Source organism: Harpia harpyja, chromosome 11 (assembly GCF_026419915.1).
Source record: "Harpia harpyja isolate bHarHar1 chromosome 11, bHarHar1 primary haplotype, whole genome shotgun sequence".
NCBI lineage: Eukaryota > Metazoa > Chordata > Aves > Accipitriformes > Accipitridae > Harpia > Harpia harpyja.
In genome coordinates, this window is record NC_068950.1 from 23,419,789 (window position 1) to 23,446,934 (window position 27,146).

Here is a 27,146-nt window from a genome sequence, read left to right on the forward strand (position 1 = left end):
TAAATGCAAAGTCATTAAAATAAAGATAATTAACCTTACAAAATGATTGTAACTAGAAAGATAATATGTATAGATTTTACTCTTTTATCCAAAATGATTGCTACTGGTGTAATTCCAAAGGCAACATTGCTGCCGTTAGGTGCACAGTTGATCCATCTTTTTTGTGTTCTGTACAGTTTGCCTTTGGAGGGTCAGATGGGCTTTATCACAATGCAGAATTTTGATGGTGGCTGCTGAAGCACAAACAAGAAATTTTATTGCCTATTACTAAGATATTGTTTGCCATGATCTCAGTTACAGACAGGATACATATTTTATAAACTAAGAAGATACGATTAACCACCATGCATTTAATTACCATCTACATTTAAATGAATCCATAGGTTATGAACCAGACCTGGCCATTCCAATGCAAATTTTCTTCATTTGATACAACTTGTCCCTGTCTTGTAATGTATATCCTTTTAGCTAGGTTTATGTGGTGACCTACAAGAAACATTCCCATAGAGAGATGTGGAAATGCTAAGCATTTATACTGAAAACTAAGATCATCCTTAAGACAAGGAGGCTTGATGTTACATATTGAATAAGTCATCAGCACAGACTGTGTGTCCAAATGGTTTCAGTTTCTGCATTGTTGTACAGTTTCTCAGTCCCTCGTTTCTCTGATATCATAACCTGTATTGTTGTGGTCCCTGGGAACCTCTTCCATGGACAGTTTCCACCAAGAGAGAGGAAGAGCCATATTACATAATAGATTCCAGCTCAAATGTATCGGGAAGTCAAAGTGAAGGAAGCAAGTCCTCTGATCTTGTATAAGAAGTGCTGTTTATATTTATGACATTATAACCTATCAGAAATGAATCTGCTGTTTTCACCAGCTTCTACTTAACTCCAGAAGAAATCACATTGAACAATGGCAGTAGTTGTTAGGTATAATGCAATATAAAGGCACGAGAATTTGATCCATATGTGTAGTATCAATATTAATGGGAATGATATATCACAGATATTATTTCAATTTAGATATTGTGGAATGAAATGAAAGCTATGATATTTTTAACTGTGAATGTATGATCAAAATGTAGTCTAGATTTTTACAGAGGTTCTTTTTCAATCTGTAATTGCATTATATTTTTGAAAGATGTGGTTATTAATTCATTGAATAAAATGCATTGTCATAGCCTTTAAAATAAATGTATCATTGTATATACAGGAAGCCTAGGCTTGAAAATACTAACCAAAAGTGGAAGTCAGTTTTTATATGCATTTTCCTCCTCTCCAAACAAATAGAAAAAACATGAAGTTTCTCTCATGTAATTCACTCCTGATATTCTGTCCTGGCCTGGCAGTGTAAACGTGTGATCTAGTTTCCAGTTTATAACTACTTAACTCTATTGAATCCTTTTAATTTCCAGCAGAGATATGCTGACAGAAGTTTTTTTTCCTTTCTTCTTCTTAGTTAGCATGCTTTTACACATATTTTAGTACTATTTAAAGTAGCTTAGAAGATTTTATATTTCTGTCAATCTGTCTTTTTTTTTTTCCCCTAAGGTTCCTATTTAGTTCCTGTGGAAGAAAGATAAAGGGAAAGCAAAGGAAGATTAAATATGGGTTTGGAGTTATATTTAATATGAAATGCTCTAGAGTAAATGTTCTTTCTTATCCATACCACTACAAATATGGAAAGCTCATTGAGTGAATGGATGTACTTCAGTCACAGCACAGTAATGAAGACCAGAATTTGGCTCTACAATTTTAAATATTGCAAGTTACAAGTTATTTCAGGTCTTGAGATGTTACACCACTAATTTTTTTTTTTTTTTTTTTTGTGCTTTACCTTCTTTATGTTTGAAAAACAAAAACTTATGCTGGAGCTAAATGATTGACAGTTTGGTGTCTTGAAAGATACTAGGGCACTCGGGTTCCCATCTCACACAATTCTGTGTTCTAAAAAGGGATTTTTTAAGAATTCTTCTCACCATTCCAGAAATCCCAGCACTTTTAAACACTTCTCCTCTGGCTACTACTGTGTAGTCTGTTAGTGGCAGTGAAAGTCGCACATGTCTCTCTGAACATTTTTGAATCAAGGACATACGCTGTCGAACTTTGCACTATAATATTTAGGGAGAAGAATGATCTCTTGCAGTTTGTTCTCCATCAGTGGAAAAGTAGCACAGTGGAAACTTGCTTTTTTATTGCAGTCTGAAACTCAGGAGAGCTTAATCTGAAAAATGCAGGCTTGCCCTGATGAACACAGGCTTCTTTTCAAAGGGTTATCTTGTGGCTTTGTCTGGCTTGCCTGCAGGAGGTGGCCTTCAAGCAGCAGTGCAGTGTGGCCATAAACACCTGCATGAAAGGACCCACTTTTAGGGTCTGGTTCTTGTATTTTGTCAAATTTGCCATGGCAAACAGAGTTGAGTTTTCAAAGCTGATGTCAAAGTTTCATAACGAGCATTAACTGCACCCCAAGAACTGCTGAATGGAGCTGTTTGCATGACACTTATTTGTTGGTTATTTCCTTGCCATCTTAAATCTTAGCACCAAATTGGAAGGATGCAAAAGCGTTACATCATATATCATTAATTTGCAGTTTTCTTTACTTCTCTTATGAGAAAACTATCCAAGAAAATTAGACTAGAAGGTAAAATCATTTAGGCAAGCTGCTTTATGCACTCTAAGGAAATTCTTGTGAGAGACCCTAGATCTGCCAATATATGGGTTACATTAATGTTGCTTTATATAAATACAAGTTGTAATCTTAATTTGTGGACCATGGAAACAGGCAAACTGCATGGCCTTAGCAGTGGTGCTGTTTCTGGCTATTTCTTAACCATTCCCAGAAATTGTGTGGGAGCAGAATGCTAGAGAAGAGGCAGTTTTCAGGAAGAGCTGAAGCTCCCAGGATACAGTGACACTGAGCACTGCAGAACCTACAGAAACTGGCAGAGAGAAGCCACAGTTTCAGCTGATAGCTTCCAGACTATGCTCTTCCCTGACTCTGTGAGTTGTCTTCCTACCTCTCCACCCCAGTCTTCTAAGCAGGCCAGTGTTGACTGTGCAAGGACTTCTCATCGTCTTTTATACTTCAAACAGGACAGCTCTAACCAGTTAGGATCTAAACACTGCTGGTTTACACTGCTGTTTTTCAAGAGCTGTTTATTTTTGAGTGGATTCCTACGTGTGTGTGCTTTGTGGCATATTGAGAGCAACTGTGTCTAGTGCTTTCTGTAGAGGCATTGAGCAGATCATCTGAACAGGCACAGTGGACTCATCAAGAATTTTGAGACTAATGTCATGGCAGCCTGGTCAGGGCTGCTGAACACTTGCTCCAGCTAGGTTGCCATAGTCCCAGAAAATGTAAATAAAAATCCTGGAATTCACTGAGACAAAATTTCCACTAGCAAAAAGAGGGTGTTCCTGCAGAAACCCCAATATGTGGTAGCCCTATGCATGACACAGGAGGAGTGTAGGGGAGAAGTGCTTTACACAGTAAGCCCTGTTTGCAGCTGGGAGGTGGCAATAACAGCTGTGAGGAGACTTCCAGGCCTGCTACCTCCCAGCTGAAATATAGGATTGGTTGCATCCTAATCTGGACATTTGGTAAGAGTCAAGCCTGGGTTAAATAATGACACACACAAGAATGTTGCAAAAACATTTATGAGGAAGAGGCACAAACTCAGCCTGTTTATTTCATAGACTGAATGATATGTAGGTTTCTATCAAAAGCAAATTTTTTTAAAGAAGTATATTAAACCTTATATATTCCTGCCTGGTTTATCTAAAGACTTCTAAAGAACTTCTTTACTTTTTAACTATTGGTTGGAGTGGCTATCTGAAATCTTTTATATAAATTAGGGAAGCAGTTTCTGCTACTTGTGATCTGTAAATATTTAGTAAGTCAGCCATATTATATCTGGAGATAGACTAATTGTCTCTTTTGCGTAAGTTACTTCATGTAACTTGTCGTTTCTATGACAAGTTACATTTCTAGAAATCCTTGTAAACTGACTAATGTTTTTGCTATTTACATTTTGTGAGTCACAGTTTGCAGAAATAAATGTCATCTATGGACTATTAACAAAATGTTTGTTCTTATTATTTGGAGTTTGTGGTTTGCAGATTGTTCTCTTCTATTATTATTCTGTTTCTTGTCTGGAAGCTTTTTAGCAGCAGAACTAGCAGGGAGTAATGAATAATCTTGTTTATGGGTGAATACTCTCCCAGTTAGCCAGGCAAAGAACAGCCATTATTCAAAAAAATAATGAAGAATCTGGTATAAATTATAGAATAGAGAAAAGGAAAAAGGAATGTAGCAGTGGTTGACTTATACAGCGACTTGGAATTTTTACTAATATTTCCAGTGACTGGTTCTACATTACTTTACTGGTTCAAATTATTATAGGTACTGCAAAAATAGCCATCAGTTACCAGAAAAAAAGTGTGGCAGTTCCTTCAGTATGGTAGTAATTTTAGAATTGTGTTGAATACCTATAGAGAATACATTATATCCATTAAAATCATTTAGTCAGTACTTAACAGAGAGGTAAGACTGTTTCAGAATTTGCATGCTATTGAAACTTTTCTTTTTAGAATATTTAAACATAATTTCTTGAATCTGCAGGGTATGTAGTTTTTAAGTAAATTCAGGTGTATACTGTAGCATTCATTCAAAATGTATTAGCTTGCAACAAACATTAGCTGTTGGGTTTATATTTGATAACATGATCTGATGGAAAAAGGAAATGAGAAGTTGCAGGATGTGAAAAAAAATTAAAGACGCTTACAAGCATTTTCTTCTGAATATATTTTAAGACAAGTTATGTGCATTCTAGGCTGAGAAAACCTCAGATTTTGTTTTTAAAGAATATACTTTTCATGTTATTCAAAGATAGGTTTAACCACAAAGTTGAGTTCTTCATATTTGGCAATGCCAAGAGATGAATAGGATGAGCTGGTTAAACTTAACTTTGTTCACATCTGTTATTGATAGTGAATACACTAACGTGACTTCTGAGATACTACAGTGACAAAAAAAAAATAGTATCACTGCCTAGAACTGTACAAATAGTAAGAAAAAGGTAGATATGTTTCTATCAGTGAGTGTAATTAGAATACCACTTTGCCTATGTTTTTACACTCTTTCACTTGTTGCTTGCAAATAGTTGTTCAAATAGTTGAATATTTGCACACAGTGAATTTTGGGCCTTAAGTTGATATTTGTTGACACATAAGAAAATAAATTAGCTATAGTTAATGCCACAGTGCAGTTCAAAAACATGAAGAAGGGTCAGATTTACCAAACACATTTCTCAGCTTTAACACTGAAAGCCATGTAAAACTTTGTCTTTCTAGGTAAAGTGGTTATGAGTTTGCCAACATAAAAAATGCAGAATAGTCCAAGTGAAAAAATGGTCTGTTGAAATTCTGTTTCCTCTCAAAAATATAAATTACTGAAGCCATGATCTGTAGGGAGTATGAGAATGAACACCTTATTTTTTTCTAAGAGAAAAGATATACAGTAGGCAAACTGTATTCTCTCACTGCCTCTGTTGAAGTGCTTGTCCATTCTGTACTTGGCCCTTTTGCCATGGTGAACTTTTATAGATCGAAGCTTTGTTGTTGGCCTTTTTATTTATATATATATATATATATCTCTAAAAAAAAAAAGTATGAATATCAGTGCAATAGCAGCTCTGGATTTCAACTTTAAATTGTTAGACACTGAGCATAAATGCAACCTGATTGTACTTGGGCTCTAAAGTACAAATCAAGTCCATTTGAATTTTAACTTGGAAATAATGAAAGATTGTGATTCAGTCCATTGACTCCTTGCAGGCAAAGCAGGTACATTTTTCTTTCTCTAACTCAATGAGAAACAAGATTAGCTTCTTTCTTATAACCTTTTGTCTGAGAAAGCAATCATATGTAATCAGAATATATTTTAATGTTAGCAACAGACGAGTTTCTGATAGTGGATTATTTGTAGCTGAATGCTTCTGATACTTTTGTGCACTTTTAAAATCAGTTCTGCTTCTTAGAAATCACGCATTAAAAGAATGTGTTGTAAGTTTCAATCACCAAGTTTCTCTGCATTTGGGAAACAGTGATTTTCAGTCTAGTCAAGTAGTTTGAAAATTTGATCATAACAATTACATTGGATGTGATGAACTCATATATTTAAAAATGAATAATCCTCTTAAAATAAAATTCTGGTGTAGGAGTAATCTGCAATAAATCAAAATAGGATGCAGCTACTGCTATGATTACACATATACTTTTGCAATGAAATTAATATCCTTTTTAGAGGCTGCATACTGTAGAGATGCAGGATGAGTAATTCTTTTTGTTGTTTTTTTTTTCCTTTGCCAGCTGAACCCGTTGATGTGCTAAAAGCATTAGAATTTCACAATTCACCAGAAGGAGTATCAAGAACAGCAGGATTTTGCACAAACAGGAGGGATTCAAAAGGATCAGATGTTGCCTACAGAGTTTCAAAAACTGCACAGCTGAGTGCCCCAACAAAGCAGCTGTACCCAGGTAAGATTGTCAGAAAGCTATTACTTTGGTAGATTATCTTACTGCCTATGTTTTTATGGTAACTAAAGCGCAGCATGCAGTCCATCATCAATACCACAAAACAATTCTGTTATACTGTATTGGGTCTGGCTGAGATGGAGTTAATACTCCCCATAGCAGCCCTCATAGCACTGTGCTCTGCATCAGTAGCTAGAAAGGTGTTGATAACACACCAGTGTTTTGGCTACTGCTGAGCAGTGCTGGCACAGCATCAAGGCTGTCTCTCCAACATTTTTGCCCCCCGCTCAACGGCAGGCTGGGGCAGGGCGAGATCTCGGGAGGGGACATAACCAGGACAGCTGACCTAAACTAACCAAACAGATATTCCATACCATATGACGTCAGCTCAGATATAAAAGCTAAGTAAAGGGAGACTGAAGGGGGGCATTTTTGTCTTCCGGAGCAACAACTACGCGTACTGAAGCCCTGCTTCCCAGGAAGTGGCTAGACATTGCCTGCTGACGGGAAGTAGAGAATAATATCATTTGTTTTTCTTTGCTTTTGCGCGCGACCTTGGCTTTCAGTTTATTAAACTGTCCTTATCTTGACCCACGAGCCTTTTGTTATATTTTCTCCCCCCTGTCCAGTTAAGAAGGGGGAGTGATAGAGCGGCTTTGGTGGGCAGCTGGCATCCAGCCAGGGTCAACCCACTACATATCCCTAGAGCTGGGCCTGCATACAGATGACAGGACATGCTCTTTATCCACTGAATGAATCAGTTTTTATTGCCTTCAGTTAAAAAGCTCTTAATCAAATTCTGTGTCACTGGCAGAATTGGTCTGTAAGCCATATTACCTGTTCTTTCACGATGCTGTCTAATGGAAAGCTTATTTGGTGGCTTTGGCAAGTTTCCTCCAGTTTCAGTCCATTTAAAAGCAGTACTTCCTGGAGTAATGCTGCAGTGGTAGAAATGAGTTGTGGTTAGCCATTGTGAAATCATTCCCAGAAGTACCATCTGTTAAGAATTAACTAAGAGTATCTGGGTATTTGGGGGACTAAACAAACAAGGCTAGTTGTGGATAGCAGGTAATGTGATTTCATCTTCTCTCAAATTTCTCTAGAATGAAATAATCACAATTTGGAAAAGATTCTTCAGATGTTGAGAAGAGACTTTTATTCCATCATTTTGCTGTCACTTGTCACTTGACCCAAACTGTTGAGGAAAATGATCATAAGAATATTAAAAACGAAAATCAAGGAACATTTAATTTTTCTGCTTTGATACATCATGCAGAGTTTGAACAAGTCTCTCTATAAACATACAGATTACATGTTGGGAAAGAAAAATACTTCCCTTTTTGTCTTTCAAAGTAGCAATCATGTAGATATCATCCAAGATCTATAAGAGCGTGGAACATTATTTTGTAATAATAATGTGTTCCCAGAGCAACATGGGAAACGGCTATACACAGTTCAAGCATAACTTATATGTCCACTTAACTCATCAGTCTACTTTTTTGTTCATGGAAGAAGATCAAAGCAAAATTCACTACAGATATAATATCTATATTATTTTTTAACACAGTTCTTCAGTTTTTAATATATCCTCTCAACTAAGATGCATATAGTTAACAGAGCTATCCAGCTGAAAATATCATTCACTGAATGGCACATTACAGTCTACAATGTTTTGCTGATATTAGTGTGACTATGTGTATAATTAATTACTACTTCACCTAAGTAAGGTTAGCAGAATATGGGCTGCTCTTTCTTTAAAAAATACAAAAATGATCCATTGTATTGAAAAACTGCACAAGTTGCACAGTGTAATAAGTTGGCACATTTATATTCTGAGTTTTACAATGTGTGTCACTAAAGCCACGTGGTACAACAAAAAACTTTAAATGAGCATTGAAATACAACTGGACAGAAGATTAAATTGACTTGGAATCACTGGTATTTTTGAAAGTTTAGAACAGTACAAGCACCTTCTGCTAAATCAAAGCCTGAGAGTCTAGAGCTGGAAGTCTGAGAGCTTGGGTTGTCTTGCACTTATTCATGAATCAAATCGTAGCATAAAGAGATTTGGCAGCTGCAGTAATAACTGTTCATATGATTCTTGAATGCCAGAACAAATAAGTACCTCATGTTGTTGGCTGACATCTAAATTTCTAGAGCCTTTGACTGCCTTAATTTAGGTGCTCTTCTTATTAATGCTTTCAGTTTCTGCTTTACAACTGCAATGAGTTTGCTTGATTTTACCAATCTGTTGTAACACTTCTGTGGGCAGGAGACAAATAAAGAAGCATTACTCACTCACACTCTGTAGTAGTGGAAAGACTACAGAAGATAGCCCAGATAAGACCAAATTGTGAGACATCATTTTAGCTAAACAATACAAGTTCTAATGCATCCTATGCTTGCCTTCATCTAACTCCTGTAACTCATCAGGAAGTATACGTATCTTTTAGCTACTGTAGCTCAAAGGGATCTATGAATGGCAAAAGCTGGGAGCATCAATATATCCATCTTTTAAAAATGGATCTGATAATATTTTCTAACTTTCCAGAATATAATAAGCATTGATTTCACTCACTGGAAGGCATTATGTAATTGTAAAGATACCTGCTTGGATTTTTGTTGTACTGTTTGTTTATATGCTCTTAGTTATCTTTTACAAAAGCATATAGGAAAGACAGGAGTGGCAACCCAGATATATACAAAGATTTTTCTAGCAATTTTCCCTCCAATTATTATTGTTATTTTTGATTATAGTTCAAATAGAACCATACCAGTAAACAAGAAATTTAAAAGTAGTTGAGAAGACTTCAATAACTATTCCAGACATGTGTCAAAGAACTATATATACATAGCAATACATAGAGTTTTCATGTTAGAATGTCATTCATTTTTTTACTTTTTCAATCAAAACTGTGTTTGGAGGAAATTTACTTATAATTACATGATGTAGGTGCAAGATAAAACATTTGGGAATATTATGTCATAGCAATAATAACAGAAACTACTGAACTGAGGCACATGACTCATTTTCAGCTACCTTTCTTAGAAAGCTTCCAGGTTTTTTTTCATAGGTTGTTATCTGTTTGAAGAGCACATGCCCAGACTGGTTGAATTAGTGTCACCTGCCATAAGCATCTTCAACATATCTTTCAGATTAACAGGGCAGACAGGGCAAGTGTTTAGTGCTTTTCAAATAATTTCTTTGGCCTTTGTTGACAGTCAACTTTTCTCTTTCTTTTCCTTTTTTTACATCTCTTTACTCTGATGTTAAAAGGTATAACGTACAGTTTAATCTGTAAAGTAGCAGCTTTGCTTTGTCATTAAAAAACTTGACCAAAGGCTCACCAGAGTAAATGAAATGCTTGCTATTTATTGAGCTTTGATCCCTTCAAAATAAGATGTTAAAACGAGCCCTAAAGTGGTCTATATTACTACAGTGTTTCAACAACCTTCTATGAAAAAAGTTAAAAAGATGGTAGAAAGCACATAAAACAACATTGCAGCAGACAATATAATAAGCGTAAGACTAGGGATTTTCTGTTTTAGAAGAGTAGTATGTCATTTAAAAAGCAATGAAGATTTTATGCATTTTGTTTTCATATTGTAACTAAAGAGTTAACGCCATCAATACCTTGTCTTCACGGAAGACTCCATAGAATCATGAAAGAGTTTTCCCACAAGACTCGTCTTAGAAACAGTCTTATATTTTCTCCATTGGAAGAAGCAATTCCTAAATCGGCTTTTGATGTTGAAGTCTTACATACATTTATTCATTACAAAAATGTAACATATTATTTTATTAAAACTTACTGTATTATATTATTAAAATGTTTAAGAACATTTTACCCACTCTCATGCACACAAAGTTACAGTTACATTCATTGCCAACATTACGATTAGATTCTAATCTGTGTATTTTTTGCATGTCAAATTGCAGCTGAATCCACACAGATCCAGTGTTTATTCTGAATTTTAGAATCTCAGTCTCACACTTCATTTGTTATTAAGCCTAATAGACTTTCACATCAAGGGAAATGCAGATTTACCACTAGATTCAACAGGAGCAGTACTGAGTACAAACCTCAGTCCTTCCTTTATAAACAAGCTATACCCACTTTTAATTTTGTTTATTTCTAGTTGTAAAGGATGAAACAATGATTGATATATAATCTCTACTTCAAAGAGAAAGCATCAGGGAATAAATGAAAATTAAGTGTTCTTTGATTTTGCCTAAAGCTCCTATTAAATAAAACCAGTTATGTATTTTTTCAATGTTATGCACAATATTATTCTAGAAGGACTCAAGTACATATTGTGAGAGAGAAATTAAAACAAGTGTTATCAAGGGAGATGAAGTGCCTGGGAACATATTTGCTATAATACAGATACTTATTTTGTTGAGTGAAATTGTAGTGCATGCTTTTAAATTAGAAGATTGCTAAAAAGAAGATGAACAGAAAAAATGATGAATGTGAAACTATCATAGTTCTTGCATATATTGATTATTACATAAATTCACAATAGGTTTACAAGTCATGTTTTTAAGAACCATTAAGGTAAATCTTTCAGGAATTAAAGTGAGACCAGAAAGAAAAAAAAGAGAGAAAAAATTTTCCTGGTGTGATTCTTTATGTATTCATTTAGGAGAATTAGAAAACCCCAACAGTTTGTATATGGGATTCTCTGTGATTATAGAAAAATGTAAACCTTTAAAGAATGGTTTCATCTTTTCTGAATTTGTAACTGTATATATCACTTTGTTTACAGGTGGAGATTTTCCAGAAGATTTTTCAATATTAATGACAGTAAAGCCTAAAAAGGGTATCCAGTCCTTCCTTCTGTCTATCTACAATGAGCAAGGAATTCAGCAAGTAGGTGTTGAAGTTGGTAGATCCCCTGTCTTCCTGTTTGAAGACCAAAATGGAAAACCTGCCCCAGAAGACTATCCTCTTTTCAGAACAGTCAACATTGCTGATGACAAGTAAGTATAAAATTTTAAGACGAAAAATAATACCACAGACCACTGTATAGGTGATTATGGTCTTTACGAACAATTATCTTAAATATTTAAATAAATGAGTAACACAATTTCCAGCTAGTTGGACTGCTGTGGTACAAAATCAGAGAACCTTTGCAACAGAATACAGTTCCGGCTTCAAATGGTGTATACAGCTACAAATAAAGCCAAACCACCTTTCTTATTTGCCATTTCTATAAATCAACAGTGAAGAAATAGTCATAGAAGTTAAACCCACCAAAACTAAACCTATAAAGATTCTTCCTGTGCAATATAGAAAGAAAATCTGTTTTCAAAAAGACTCAAGGAATATTCTCACTAGAAGGGCTGTCTTGTCCATTTGAAGGTGATAGGCAGAGTGAAGTTGACAAGACAGCATAGAATTTGTCCTGTCCTGAACTAAAACAAATAAGATGGTTTGAGATGTCTATATATAATGAAATCAGGGAAGAATAAGCTGGACAATTAATCTGAAGTGCTGCAAGGACTTATACTGCACAGTCAGTAAAGGCAATTAATCTCAAACACCTATTGCATTATTAATGCAGTTGTTAATTATTTGTACCTAACTTCCCTTTGTAGACAAGTAGTTGTTCTCTGGGAATGTCATTCTAGTGCTTGTAAATAGACATTCATTCTTTTAAAGGCCTTTTTTTTATTGTGCTGCAGTCCAGGAAGAGCAGCCACAGTCTTCAGAGATACACAGAATGAGATTTTATTAAAGCAAAAGAAACCAAACCAGTAGAGAAGGAAGGGCAAAAATTCAACTACAATGAAATATGTTTATAAAGCAATAAAGGATAAAAAAGGAAAAAAGTAATTGTCTTCTAGCCCTTGTATTACCAGAGAATGGAATTATACCATGAAACCTAAACTCGATGCATTTCCCTAGCAGAAGGAGTGATAAAACAAAGCAGCAAACTTTTTTTTTCATTTACTTCCTCTAAATAACAAAGCTTTGACATGGGTTTCAGAATTTCACCCAAAATATTGAGAAACTTATAAAAATGAAGAAATCAAAATGAACTTGATTTGGTACATTTTCCTGCAGTGAGACTATACAACTTCTAAATCAACTAGTCAGTCCTATCCACAGTGAGCTGTTTTCATGCTTTCAGCTTCTACATGCTTTAAAAAGATAGACCAACAATTTTCTTCTGACTCAGCTATTTTATGAAGGATCTAGGACAACAATCTTCATCTCAAAATGAGATATATTTAAAAAGTGTAAACAGTGTAATGTCCCTGAGGATGCATGGACAGTTTGCTTTTATGATGATAATGTTTAACCGCATTCCAGAGAAAACGTGGAATTAGAGTTCTGGCTCAGTGATACTGTTTAGCAGTCAGATTCCATTAGCTTTGAGGTGTTCCTTTTGATATACAGAAGCTCTTTGTAACAATGATCTAATCTGTCTCTCTGATTTAGACAACCTTAGTGCTACAAATGCCAACTAAAATAATTTGATTCCAGCCTTCCTCTTACCAGTCACTAATATGACATACTTTGACACTTTTTGCCCTGGTCTATCAAAGATTCTTTGATGTTTTTCTCCGTATTAGATTACAGAGTGGCCTGGTCTTGCTCTTAGAAATTTAAGTTGTCATAGCAGAGAGGCTCACTAAATTAATGTGGTCTGTCATGATAATAAAGTGTCATAAAGAGCATAGTATAGTTGGGCAAATTGTACAAAACTTTATTCTCAAATGTCTTTAAAATAAAATCATTTGTCAGTATTCTGAATCAATTAATTCACTTTTTGGTGAATATTTATGTAGGCAAAGCTATCGTTGCAGGAATATTGGCAAGCATTTGTAAGTATATGTATCTGGAAAAGCATCTGTTGGAACTGTGGTACATCTCTGAAAAATCTCTGTAGCTATGGGATACATTCAAATAAGCGAAAGAACATGGTAAAATTTTGGTGATTGATCACAGAGAACAAATAGTAAAATGTAAATAACAACGGATAAGCTGCTGGATTAAATATATTTGCACAAGTAATTCCTTAATTAACTTGAAAAATCAAACACATTCATAAAAATAAAATCTTCTATCAGATCGTTCAATCTAATAAAATGTAAACAGTGCACTCGCTTCTAACTTAAGTTTATTAATGTCCTCTGGGTAAAGCTTCAGAGGTCAGCTTGAACTTCATCTTATATAGGATATTCACAATAAGCTATGGATAAGATTCTTTTGTACTAAGGGACAGAAGTTATACAGTGAATAGACAAAACATTGTGTACATTTGTGTACATATGAAAGAAGGAAATAAATGGAGACATTTAAAATTTTATCTGTGACTTGGTGCACAATCTGCAATAAACTCTTCATAAGAACACAATGACTTAGTTTTAAAAACATAAATTACAGTAGAATTATGTTTTTTTTTTTTATTAGGTGGCATCGAGTAGCTATTAGTGTGGAGAAAAAAAGTGTTACAATGATTGTTGACTGTAACAAAAAAACTACAAAACCACTTGAAAGAAGTGACAAAACAGTTGTGGACACCAATGGCATCACTGTCTTTGGAACCAGGATTCTGGATGAAGAAGTTTTTGAGGTAAAAATCAATACTGAACAAATGGAACTGAGTGATTTTCTGTTGAGTGAAGTGCTTAATGAAAACCAGAATAAATTTTTTAGGGCAAAAGCTGGTATAATGTAGAAACTTCGATTTATAGTATCCTGTTAGGATAGGCTGAAATAAAAGAGAAGTAAAACAGGGAAATGTCCCTATTGTTGGAAGATATGATGCATTTTTCTGTCCTTTAGATTATGTTGTATCTGGAGGGGCTTGCTTTTTTTGTCTTTCTGCCTAATATTGACATACCTGAGATATTTAAGAAAATTAATCTTTAAAAGTTGAGTAATATGATACTGAATCATTTTATTTCTGTCGCTCTTAAACATTTACAGATATTTGTGCATACTAACAGTATTTGAGAGAGGGGGAGAAGGACCTGGAAAGTTTTCTGTGTAATATGAATCCATTATATTGTTTATCTCACTTATTACTCTTTCCAGTAACTGGAACATACTTTGGCAATAAGGATGTATATGTTTCCATCATCTACTGGCCAAAAAGTACATATAGGAAGGGTAAAATGCCTCTGAGGAAGTATGTGACTGCCAATCATGAGGCCTTTCTAGGTAGAATCCTTATGTCAACGATTATTTTTACAGGCTAATAATGAAGCTTCTCTAAATCTACACTATTGAGTTTCTTTTATAATGTTGTTATGCAACAGTCAAAACTGTCAAATTTAAATTAAAACTGAAAAATAAGAAAGTACAGATCAGTAGTTAACTTACGTTATACTGAGAACATCTGTGCTCCATAAATGTGCAGAGTTGTAATCCTAGCTTTAAGCAGAGCATATGCTTGAGAAGCTGCATAAGTATCAAGACAGGAAATATGAATTTTGAGTGTAACACTGTGGCATTGTTATCTTTCATTTCCATGGACATGATGAAACATGAGCCTTTTGAATGGGGAAATATCTGGGATGATTTAATAGGTCAACCAGTATGATATGTTTGGTATTCACAGCCTAATTTACCTGTAGCCCCCAGTACAGTTTGCACATCTGAGGGACATTATTTTCCATTTGAAGATGAATTCCATACATGCCTTATCTGGGGTGGGACTAGGATTTTTGGTCTCCACATGGGGTAATGACTTTCGATTTTCATTTGTATTTCTTTTTTAGGTCAGAAACCGAGTCCCACAATATCTGTATTTGGCAATAAATTGTTAAAATAGGTGCAATGTTAATATACATAAGTAAAAACAATTGAAAAAAAATATAATAAAAGTATTTAAACTGATATTTTATTAGTGTTTTACAAGTGATTTTAGATTCTAATAGAAACTAAGGCAACAGGCCCTGGCCTGTTCTTGCAAAGTTTGTAACCTTTTTAAAATTTGTCAAGAAGGGAAGTGCACAATAAATAAACATTGGTGTTTGGTTTGTTTTACTCAGTGCAATTGCTAAATAAAAAGACCTGTCTGAAATTTCAGAGGTGTTGAAATGATTGTACATAGCTGTGTGAAAATAAGTACAGTGGTTGATGATACGTGCATAAAGGGAGACATTTGTTTTAATCATTTGCATTAAGTAACATGTTGAATAAGAGAGAAGCATGCTAGGGGCTTTTCATCTCTGAAGTTGTTGACTATTATATTATATCTGTCCTCTATATTTTAAACAGTTTTAAATATTAAATTCTCCAAAAAAATTTTGTTAAAGACAGATTAAGACCATTCCCATGGGAATACAAAAGGAGCATAGGCTATCTAAGGCGTAAATAAAATGATAGTTCTGAAAATTTCCTGCTATGTCATTTTTCTGTCACAAAGGTTATTAGCCACTCAGAAAGAAAGACAAAAGTTTGAGTCATGACAAAGAGTAACTATTTTAAGGCAAAATAATTCCTACTCTAGCAGTTCATCCTCAGTGATAGTTTCCTCCATCCGTACCTTTTGCAGTTGTATATACAATTCCCTCTGCTCTTTCAAGCCCTCCAGAGGAAGAAGAGATGGGAAGGGATGTGGTAGAATGCAATTATTTTTTGGTTAGCAACTGTTGGAAGAGTCTGTAAGGTTGGATGAAGTCATACTTAGCAAATTGAAATTGGTACTTAAAAATCAGAATTAGCAGATTAATTGAAGAAATCCCCAAAATAACCCTACATTTTTCTTGAAGTCAAACTTATGTGAAGTCAACACAGACATGAGGATATAACTTTAACAGAATTTGCTAGAATGACTTAAATAAAAATACTTTTCTCTGAGAGTTTTTGTCATGTGTTGAAGGATGAAAAAGGAAGCTAGTGATCCTCTGAAATTTTTCACTGAAATCTCCTACACTGATGTGGCAACTCGGTGCTTCAATTCAGCTAAGACCCACTAAGAAGAAACATGGCTTTGGAGTCACAAAAGAATCGTGCAGCTGTCTGTAAAATCAGTTTACAGGCTGAATCTTAACATTCAGCACTGAGAACAGCAACGTTTCTACCGTTTGTAACATCACTGTACATTTCTGTATTCCTTCACTGATTAGGTTTCCTTACTTAACTGATTGCACCCCTTTTCTCTTGCTTTATTCAGAGAAATCAGTTACATTCTTGTAAGGCTGTTTTTGTAATTGCTGGGGTTTTAGATTTAGTCTGAAGTGTCTTACTTAAATTAGAAGCTTACATTCTTGTTGAAAATAGGCAATTAGAATGTCCCTCGAAGTTTAAACAAAGTTCCATATACGGTTTTAATGATATGTGTCCTTCAAAGTCTGGCCAAGCAAGACATAATCTAGTTCTTTTTGAGTTTGTTTCATGTTTTTCTACTCTCTAAACAGCATTCATTTTGTTTCATTAACAAGACTATATCCATCCTTTAGCTACTGCTGATACAATTTCTAAAGTTTGGGGCTTTTCCCTGAAATTTGTCTCCTGCTTGAGAGTCTCCTGGTTGTGTCTTAAATGTTCTATTTATCTCGTTCATGGTAGCACAGAGTGATGTTTGGTGGTTCCATGGCTCTCCTTGGTAGTATTTCTGTGTTGTGAACCCTGCTGTATCTTGAGACCACAATAGACACTGAAGAAACACATAGCACAATGTGTCTTATTCTATGTGCAGAAAATTCCAGAAATTAACTTATTTAGCCATGACATTAGATTTAAGTGTTTAAGACTTAAAACTGTGTAAAACAGACTTTCCATATGACATTTGATGCCTTTATTAGCTTACGTGTAGGGAGCACATAAAAAGAAATACTTAAGTGTATAGTGACCTGTTGGAATTCACAGCACAGAGTGTCATAAGGATTAATATTGTATCCATGCATCACAAAGGCTGTTTTATCTTGGGTAATAATCATGGGTTTAGTGATAATAAGTCAGTGATTTGATCACAGGAACCGTGAAGCACTCTTCAGTCTCCTCAAACTGAATGGAAATACAAAACGTGGAAATAATGAACCTGTAGATAAATATAATGAAAACTTAGGCTTCAGTGACCTGCTAGCTGAAGATGCCAGGGTTTCTTCTGGTCCTGAACCCACTTATACAGCATAACACAACTGCAAAAAACCCAGTTGCATCATTAAGGTGATTCACTCCCATTGAAAGCAGAATTCAGTACTGTCAGAATCAGTGCTGTAAGCAATTAGATACCTCATATGTTCCTGTTCCCTTAAAGAGTACATCTAAACCTCCGTGAATTCTAAGTCAGAAATAGATATTATTACCCGATATTATCCCGATCTCCTCACAACTTGATTGTATCTTTGGAAAAAAGAATTACGTCTTCAGTCATATTGCTCTAACATATTTGCATGGACCATTCATTTAGAATCATCAGAACATATATTGCTCCTATGAGGAATATTTCACACTTATTTTATCTATTTATCATATTTATCTATTAATCAAATCACACTGTGGATCAAATCCACCACAGTGGATCAAATATTCTTCTTTGTTTCTAATGGTGTTATTTTAAATTTGTAATATAACAAAATTTAATGAAATTAAATTCTTGGCAATTATTTCCTTTTCTTTTTTCTGTTCCTAATATTAACTTCTGTTTTCTATGCAGTTCTCCCACCTTTGTTCTGATTCTGGCAGTCTGAGTATTGCTAACACAACAATATATTATAGTACACTGGGAAATTTTAAATGCATACATTTTAATCAGTTTGACATGACTGCTTTGGTGTAACTTTCCTGTTCTGATGATCAATAATTTCTGAGTAAGTAAGCATACTGGGTGTCCAGTATCAGATCAGGTAGATCACCACTGAAAGAAGGAAAGGGCTGATTAGTGTCTAAGAGTATGATAAATTACTACCTAATTTGCTATTCTTGTGTATTCAACAAACACAATATTCCTTGGTAAATTTACCTACTGGTGCTAAATCTAAGAGGCATTTTTCAGTAGTGCTCTCAGAAAGATCTTCTGTTTAAGCTTTAAAAGCAAGAAAAAATTTATCTTAAGTATTTTCCAAATCTTGGGCGGGGGTTGTGTGTTTTATATGAGGAAATTCTAATTTGGAGTGGTCTGCTGCTCATTCCTGAACGTAAGTGCTAATCTGAGATTTTATGACATACTGCTCAATTAATATGGAAATCAATATGATGTCACAAACAAAATATTGAATACAATCAAGCATTAAGCATCAGGTGCATAAAATGTTTAAGAAGCAAATTATAAACTGTGAATGTGTCTTAAAATAATAAAATTGTGCTGTCTAGGAACTGTATTATTACTAACTGACAAATTATGAGAACTTCATTTACACTGCTAAGCACTTGCTCACTGAAGTGGATCTATTCATATCAGTGGGACTAATTTGTAAATGCTTGTTTATGAAAGACTGACAGTATACCTCAAACTTTTACATGTGTCAGTCGAAATTAATCTCTTCTGTGTTTTCAAATATGTAATGCAAGAAGGGCTGGTTTGTAAGTGCTTGCTGTATAGAAGAGAATTCCTACAATAGCACACAAAAATTAAAAAAAAAAAAAAAAAGAAGAAATTAGTCAGATGCTGGTACATGGCACCTAGTAAAATAATTTTGAATTGTATCCATTGAAATATGTTTGTAGCTTAAATGTTTGATAAATAGCAGGGATCTTTTTATTCTTTGCCAGCTTTAAGGATTTGTCACTCCTCATTTAGTACTGTTGGTGTGAACAATACAACAGTTTTTTATAATAAGTGTTTTATAATAAATTAATAGCTAACAGAGTCTTTATGCAGATATTTCCCCATAGAGAGTTTTTTCCTTCAAAACTCTCCTCATCAGACGAATACAATGATTTTTTAGGCACTCTGCTGTAAATGAGTATAACAAGACAAAACCTGATATCTATAAGACTCTCATTTAAAGCCAATGAAAGCTTTAACTGCACACAGTTTATGAGATTAAGGCCTTGCAGTAATCCTTGTTAATAACGGGTTTAGATTTTGATACTAGGCATTAACCCTTTTTCATGAAAAAAGCAGTCATACACTTATGTACAACATAGGATTCCTTTAAATAGCCAGAGTGAGCAGATAAAGATAGAGTGATAGTACCTTGACAGCAATATGATTTAACCTACAGATCCCTTCAGGTGAGTAACCATCCCTCACATATCTGTGAGCATGGGAAGTCCACGTGTGCAAGTGCAGAAAGGCCGTTCATCTGTGTGCATAATCCCTGAAGAAGGTAGCAGTAGCAGAATGGGTAGAGCTTTTACTGAATGACCAAAATTGCTGTACAGCTGAAGTAGAATAGGGAAGCTAGCCCAAAGTAAAACTCCCTCAAAGACATGTAGGGTGCATGATGTGTCATCAGTATCCTTTCTTTCATACTATCCAGTTGAGCTGCACTACTAGTTAATGTAGACAGCCAAAATGATTCCCATTATACATCACCTTTAGTAATTGCTAGGGACCCACTAAATGTTTAGTGTCAGTCAGACTAAAAAGTAATGTTTAACATAAATGGGACAGAAACCAAAAAATGCAATAAGTTCCAGGCAAAAATATTTAGAAGCAACCTTCTAGCTATCAACACCAGAGAAGTGGCCAACTTCCAGCACTGGGAGGAAAAAAATCAACACAAAAAATAAAAGCAAAGTAAATAATTTTTCCATTTCAGAGGCAACTAATAAAAAACCAGCCTTTTTTACAAAAGCTTTCTATTTGGCTTGTTTAGTTTTGCTTTTTTTTTCTTTTTTGATCTGAAAGAATGATGATTTGGTGTTTTTTATTTTTTTATAGTATTTCCAAACTTAAGCTTGATGAACAAAAGTAAATAATTCTGTTTTCCTTGTTTCCCTTCCTTATTTCTGAAAGGAGGGGGGGGGGGAGAAAAAGAAAGCAAAGCTCTGGTAATTCGTTGGAGTTCAAGTTCATTTTCAAGGAATATTCCAAGAAACAAAGGAACGGTCATTTAACTAAACTGTTTGTAATTACATTTAAAATTAACAACCTGGACTCAAAAAATGCTGCCTGTTACATCAGCTCCAGCAAATTTTACAGATAGGATTTATTATGATCTCATTTAACATTGTGTATAATATGTTTAAGTCTTAAACAACAGCTGTAAATGAGGTTTCAAAGATAAATGACAACGTAACAGATTTGCAGGTCTTTTATCAAGAAAATAGAATGTCCTTGGTCACATGTGTGTACGTGTGTGTGTTATGTACATGTGCTGTATATACAGGCATTGTAATAAAATCTAGTCTCTCAGCCAAGAATTGCAGTAGATTTTGGTCTGTGAACAGTTATGTTTTGAAGGTTAAAAATTATGATTGGTATATCAACCTATTTCTTAACCAAGCTGAATATATATGCCTATAACCATGGAGTTTCAAAGAATCAAGATGACATTGATTTCTATGGAAACTTTGACCTGTACAGAATTCTGCTTTCACAATTTATTGCTTTTACAGTGTTTCAGTCTGGCAGGCTCTGAATATCTTTCTCTAGCTATATTATGCAATGGGCCTAGGTTATGGAATATTATATTAAAGGCTCCTGGAATTCTTCTATCCCTCAAATCTTTGCAGGAAGATTAAATGAATTCTGCAGCAGGTTTTTCTAAATTCTATAGTAATAATATCCAGGCTGTCTAGACTTTTGTTCTTTGGAGTCTATAGTTGTACTGTCACATAACTAATTAGAGAAAATTGGTACATACACACAGGTTAGGGTTTCTGCTGATTTACTGAAGAGTCCACTCTGTAATTCTTAAGCTTTAGCCATCATATGAAAATGAAAGATATTGATGATGTTATTCTGAGCTGATATAGTGCCTAGCACTGGTTTTGTTATGCTTTTATTACCATTTAGGTAGTCATCTTTAAAATCTAGTTATCCTTATAATCACATAAGACATACTCATTTTATCCAGAATACAAATCAGAAGGATGGTATTTTGCTAATACTAACCCTCCCACTCTAGTTGTGGAAAGTCTTTCTGAACCTCTAATATATAAATTAGATATTTAATTAATTGCTGCATTATTTTTCTTTTTTTTTTTTTTTTTTGTCAAGCTGGAAAAAGAGCAATAAGCTTTCTCCTAATGAAATCATTCTAGAAAATCTCATTATTTTACAATAAGAAACTACAACTTGAGTTCTGAGCTCTGGTCCAGTCACATTCTTATGTAACACCCTAGTTGTGTAACCACCAAGATCACTTTTTCTTAGAAATTTTTTTTTTAATGTTTTGAATAATTTTTGAAGTTTGCTCCTGTGGAGGGGGTCCTGCAGCACTTCTCAGTAATGCTTACCTGCTATTCCCTGGACAAATGTCACTTTCAGCTGGCAGGGTTATTGTTTTATTAAGATTCTTGTGAAAGAGATATCCCAAAAATCTGTCTCTACAACTGAACTGTTTGAGGTTCTTATAGAACTAGCAAACTAGACCATAAAATTTTAAATACTGGAAAAAACAGTAATTTCAGCAATGATCCTTCATATAGTGCCCTTACAGCCTTGTAAGAATTCATACTTTTGCCTTTTTAGCAATGGTGGCAGGTAATAATAGAGATATCTTTTATCAATGACAGAAACTTTTAGCTGATAAATAGACTATAAATGGACTACTTTATGGTTGTACTTCTCTAATACACCATATTTAGAAAGCATTAGAAGATTACATAGTTGAAAAGAGAATGTTTCAAGAAGAGAGATAATAGCTAAGACTTTTTATGCAGTCACAATTAAGATAATGAGCAGCCATTAACATTTATTGCTTATAATGATAAAATAGTTCATTCCTTACTTCTCAGGCCCTCAAAGATTTACATGATTGAGAAAATCTGACACCATATCTAACTGGAGATTTTCCTTATTCCAATTTCTGCTGTGGAATCTAAGAAAGGCTTTAAAAAGGTGGAATCAAATATAGTGATTACTACCATGAGGCTAACTAAAGCAATAATTACATCAAAAGAAAATGTAAAAGTAAAATTGGAAAGAGAACTTGGTAGTCTACTGCTTTCCTGCAAATTGGGTCTCCATTTCCTGTTTTTGTTAGTCAAAGCTAACGTTATTTTTTCAGTGTTGCAAACTGTTTTCTTATGAAGAGGCTACGTTTTCTGTGCAGATACCCCACCTTGTGCATTACTGCTTTGTGAGGTGTGTTTTTCAACAAATCCTGGGAGCATACATACACATAAACTTTCCTATTCTAGAATGTCACTGTGGAATGTCTGTGAGATTCACAGAGGAATTTTCAGTGATGGAATTCACCACACACTTCCATTGTGGAACAGCTGGGCTGTTCCTCATTGTAGAACAGTTCATTCGAGTGAATTTCTGTGCAGCTATTCCAACAGGCAGGCATTCAACTGATTTGAGCATATTCTCCTTGCACCTCTGTAGCCTGGTTCTCCACATTTGCTGTGGCATGCCACAAAGAAATGTTTCCTCAGATCTAATTAAGTCCTTTCAATAGTCTTGGAGGATTCTGCAAAGAGTACCATATTTGGTGGAGTACCTTTTAGGACAACGCTACAGAAGTAATCTTCTGTACCATGTTTTCATTCTTAGGCATAACTGGTGGGCAAGATATTTTATGATTCTCAGGCAGCTTTTTTCATATAACCATGAGGCTGATTCAAAACCCTCTGATTTTAATTATGGGCACATTCCCAAAATAAAGAGGAATTAAAACCTTCGTAGACTTTAACTATTTTTATTCCATATTGTGATGAATTACTTAACTATGCATTGACTTTGTGAGTTATGTGTTGGTTTTGACAACAACTTAGTGACTATTTCAATAAAGTATTTATGATCCAAACTAAATATTAAGACTCCAAATTGATCCGTTTTACTTACAAGTGGTACTTGTATGCTTAATGTTAGGTATGCTTGAATACCTTGCTGGATATTCCCCTTCACCTCTGGGCAACTAAGGCAGAGACATAGCTCTCAGCTTTCACATTCCCTAATATGCAAGTAATGTTAAATATCTGTTAAACTGTTTAAAATACATTGTATTAAGTGTTATCCTGGATAAAAAATTGGTATAAGGCAGCAGATTCTTCTTCTTAACGGCTAAATAGGCTTTAACACTTTTGAGGGCAAGTTAAGCATGCACATTGTTACAAGTAATAAGATGAAAAAGTGGCTGTGTGTATCTGTCTGATACCTCACCACAAGTTCTCAGCCTTCCACTGTCAGGCCACTTATGTCTGGCATCAAATGATGGTGGACGACTGGCTCAGCAGACACGTCAAACATTTGACTTGTACAACACACTAGATATCATCTATCTACTTTGTGAAATTGCCTGAGCAGTCTTTCCCAACAAAGGTGGTCATGACAATTTCATAGAGAAGGAAATAGAACTAATCTATATAGACAGCTGCCTTTTGTACTTTTTTTTTCCTCTATGCACTTTTCAGAGTACTTCAAGGATCCTGAGGTGTATTTGTAAATTTTACTCTGTTCTCCTGTCTCCTTCCCTATCTTTGCTCTCCCTCTCTTGCTTTCATCATTCTATCCTGAATTCCTCATTTCCTGCAATTTTCATATAAGAATAACATCATGCACATATGCATATATGTTTAGATACCTCAGTGTTGTTTCAGAGACCAACTAGACCAATTAGAATAGTTAATAACCCATGACTCCATTTATCCATATTTTCATTTAAAGTTCCTGGGACTTGTGCAGGTAGATCATTAAGCGCCTAATTTGTGATTGCAGGTCATGAAGTATGGCCAGATTAAGTAATTGTAGTTTATTCGCAAAGAACTTCATAAAATTCTATTTCAGTCTCACGAAGTCAAGCAGTTAAAATCAAAGAAAGTGTTTGTGAAGACTGAAGTGATTCTGTGAAAAATTCTCAAAGAGAAAGAGTGTAGATTTGTCCAACAAATGCCTTAAAATAACTATATCACAATAATGAAGTCCGCAATAATGTATGTGGAATTTCATGTGCTGAGATGATTGATCTGATCTGAAATAAAAGCTGTTCACTGACTAGTGAAACGATCACATACAAATACCCAAAGAAGCCATTTAATTAGCAAAGACAGAAAAATAAAAACAAAAAATAAAAAAAAGAAAAATAATAATTTACTGGAAATACTTTTATAGCAGATGTTGAAGGAAAAAGAGGAAAATTAACATTTGATATGCCAAATGTAAAATCAATCAGTTCCTCAGTAAACTTCTTGCACATGAATAGCCCGTAGCAATTTATGTATACTGTGCAAGACTTCTGAGGGCCTCCTTCTACGTGGACCCATGACAGGCAGACAGGCAAGGCTGGGAAGTACAGTCAATGGATCAGGAACAGCTTTAACCAATTTAGGGACATCTAAACCAAGTGGTAACAGCATGCTGAGTGCTTCTTGCAAACACACGATCCAACAAAACCCAGTGCCAAAATTCCATGGCATTCAAGATCAGCACAAAGCAAGCTCCAGAATACTGGCTATATTCCCCGACCTGGGTTCTCTTAGCATATCATACTAAACAGCAGTAGTTGCAGGAGCTGTTTTGGCATTACTCACACTACCTGGCACACTGTATACATGGTGATCTGTATGGGCATCTCAGAAAGCCATGTATGTTCAGGGGCATATAGCAAGACAATGACCTGAGCTCAACAGGGTGAGGACAAATCCATCTCTAATGGTTGCTCCAAAAGAGTTACCTCTTTTGTCTTTCAGTTGCTAATTCCCTCTAATTTTTTCCTCTGCTTCACTTAGTTTTAATTTGGCTAGTGAAAGAGGAAAGGCAGAGCACTTTGGAAACACTTTGCTGGACATGGGGGATGCATAGCCCAGGCTGACAATGACTGTACAAAACCTCTCAAAGCACTCAAACTCTTGAGGGAGTCATGTAAGGAATCAAAGGGGGAATTTCTCTGTATGTATAGCAGGTTTTGTGGGAAGATGTCCAAACTAGGAAGCATTAGTGAACTAAGGAAAATAAAAGAGACAGTCCAGAACCACTGGCAGGGGAACAAACTTCTGCATTTGTAGTATTTCTGGAAGCTTAAAAAATATATATATTCCAACTCTAAATTAATCTGAGACACACATGAGTCTATGAAGTAAAATGAGTTGAGACTATTGTAAAAACCAGATTTGTAATGTATAGCCATTATGTGCTAAGAAACTGATTAATATTTTATGTTAAATAAGTTAGTAAAAAAAATTGTAGAACTAGGAAAATTGCAGAAAGTTGGGGTTTTTTTCAGTTTGAGGGGTTTTTGCTTCTTTCTGTGATTTTTTCTTTTTGAAAGGAAGGAGTGTTACAAATTATTCTTTACTATTTTAAAATATTCTCCAATTTTGTGAATTTTTTAAAGGCTACTGTTCCAAGTAATGTAAAGCAATTTTGGAAATACTGAGATAATTGTGAATTTTCCCAGCTATACATTTACATCAGTTATATTTTCTCTTTAAAGACAAAATATGCACAGGTATACTAACAAAAGTACTCCTTTGCCCTCATTTTTGGTAAAAACAAAATAAAACTTCTGCGGAAATAGTGAGAGAGAAGTTAATGGGTTTTGACGAAGAACATGTGCCAATTTTCAACAACCTTATTTTTATGACAGCATAAGAAGCTCCTGAATGAGGAAATTTATAGTGGAAATGCTGGCAGGAATTTACTTAATGCTGTTTAAATGGTACCACTATGTTAAGAAATACACTGGATACAAGACAGCTTTCTATGGAAAATGATAAACATACAAGGTCTCTGTAGGGGACCTCAGCAGAGCCATTTTTATTATCTGGAATAGTGGGTCTCTTTACTGTGGGGTTGTTTTTACGTGTGATATATGGAAATAGAGATGAAAATAACATTTGTTAGCTGTTAAAATTTTTTTTTCAACACATTCTGTAGTGTGTATTTACACAGTGCTTACTTCATTATTTTTTATTCCAATAACTGTCTCACGTACAGCCTTTTTTATTTTATTTTATTTTCTCCCTTCTTTGAGAGTACAGATGTGATGCAAACTCTCAGAATTATACTGTTGATCACTTGCATGCTGAGCTGCATGCTGGTAATAGGAAGTGCCCTGAATTAAATCTTAGGAATTTAGACTGGTTCCTGGTGAAGAAGTAAACAAACAGCATGAAAATAACAGAGCAGGAGTTACACCTTCCCACCCTCTCCTTTCCAAACCAGACAGCATTTAAAGCCAGAATTTTGCACCTAGTCCATTCGATATTAATTTGCATTGTTTTGCCTTGTGAACAATAGTTAAGATGTTTTCCAGAATAGCAGCAGAAATTAGGTAGATGTGTTATTTATAACTACAAATGTTAATATGATATCTAAGTATTATGTGCCTAGTTTTGTTTTCCGAATAAAAACTCTGTACTTCTGATGAACTGTAGACAATCTTTGGGGTTTTTATTTAATCTGCATATGCTTTCCTGCAGGGTGACATCCAGCAGCTGTTGATTATAGCTGACCCCAGAGCTGCATATGACTATTGTGAGCATTATAGCCCAGACTGTGATTCCCCAGTGCCCAGTGCTGCTCAGGCTCAAGATCCTCAAGTTGATGAGGTGAGTAATCAGTCATGTATTACTAGATTTATTGCA

General features: G+C 34.8%; 1 protein-coding gene across 7 annotated transcripts in view; it reads left to right on the forward strand.

Moving 5' to 3' along the window:
* The window catches only part of COL11A1 (collagen type XI alpha 1 chain), a 167,414-nt gene that overhangs the window by 11,021 nt on the left and 129,247 nt on the right, over positions 1 to 27,146 (forward strand). For all 7 annotated transcript variants that reach the window (XM_052802285.1, XM_052802289.1, XM_052802286.1 and 4 more), the window contains exons 2-5: positions 6,373 to 6,540; positions 11,308 to 11,521; positions 13,962 to 14,124; positions 26,982 to 27,110. In XM_052802285.1, coding sequence (XP_052658245.1) covers positions 6,373 to 6,540; positions 11,308 to 11,521; positions 13,962 to 14,124; positions 26,982 to 27,110 — 674 coding nt within the window. The remainder of the gene's footprint in view (positions 1 to 6,372; positions 6,541 to 11,307; positions 11,522 to 13,961; positions 14,125 to 26,981; positions 27,111 to 27,146) is intronic.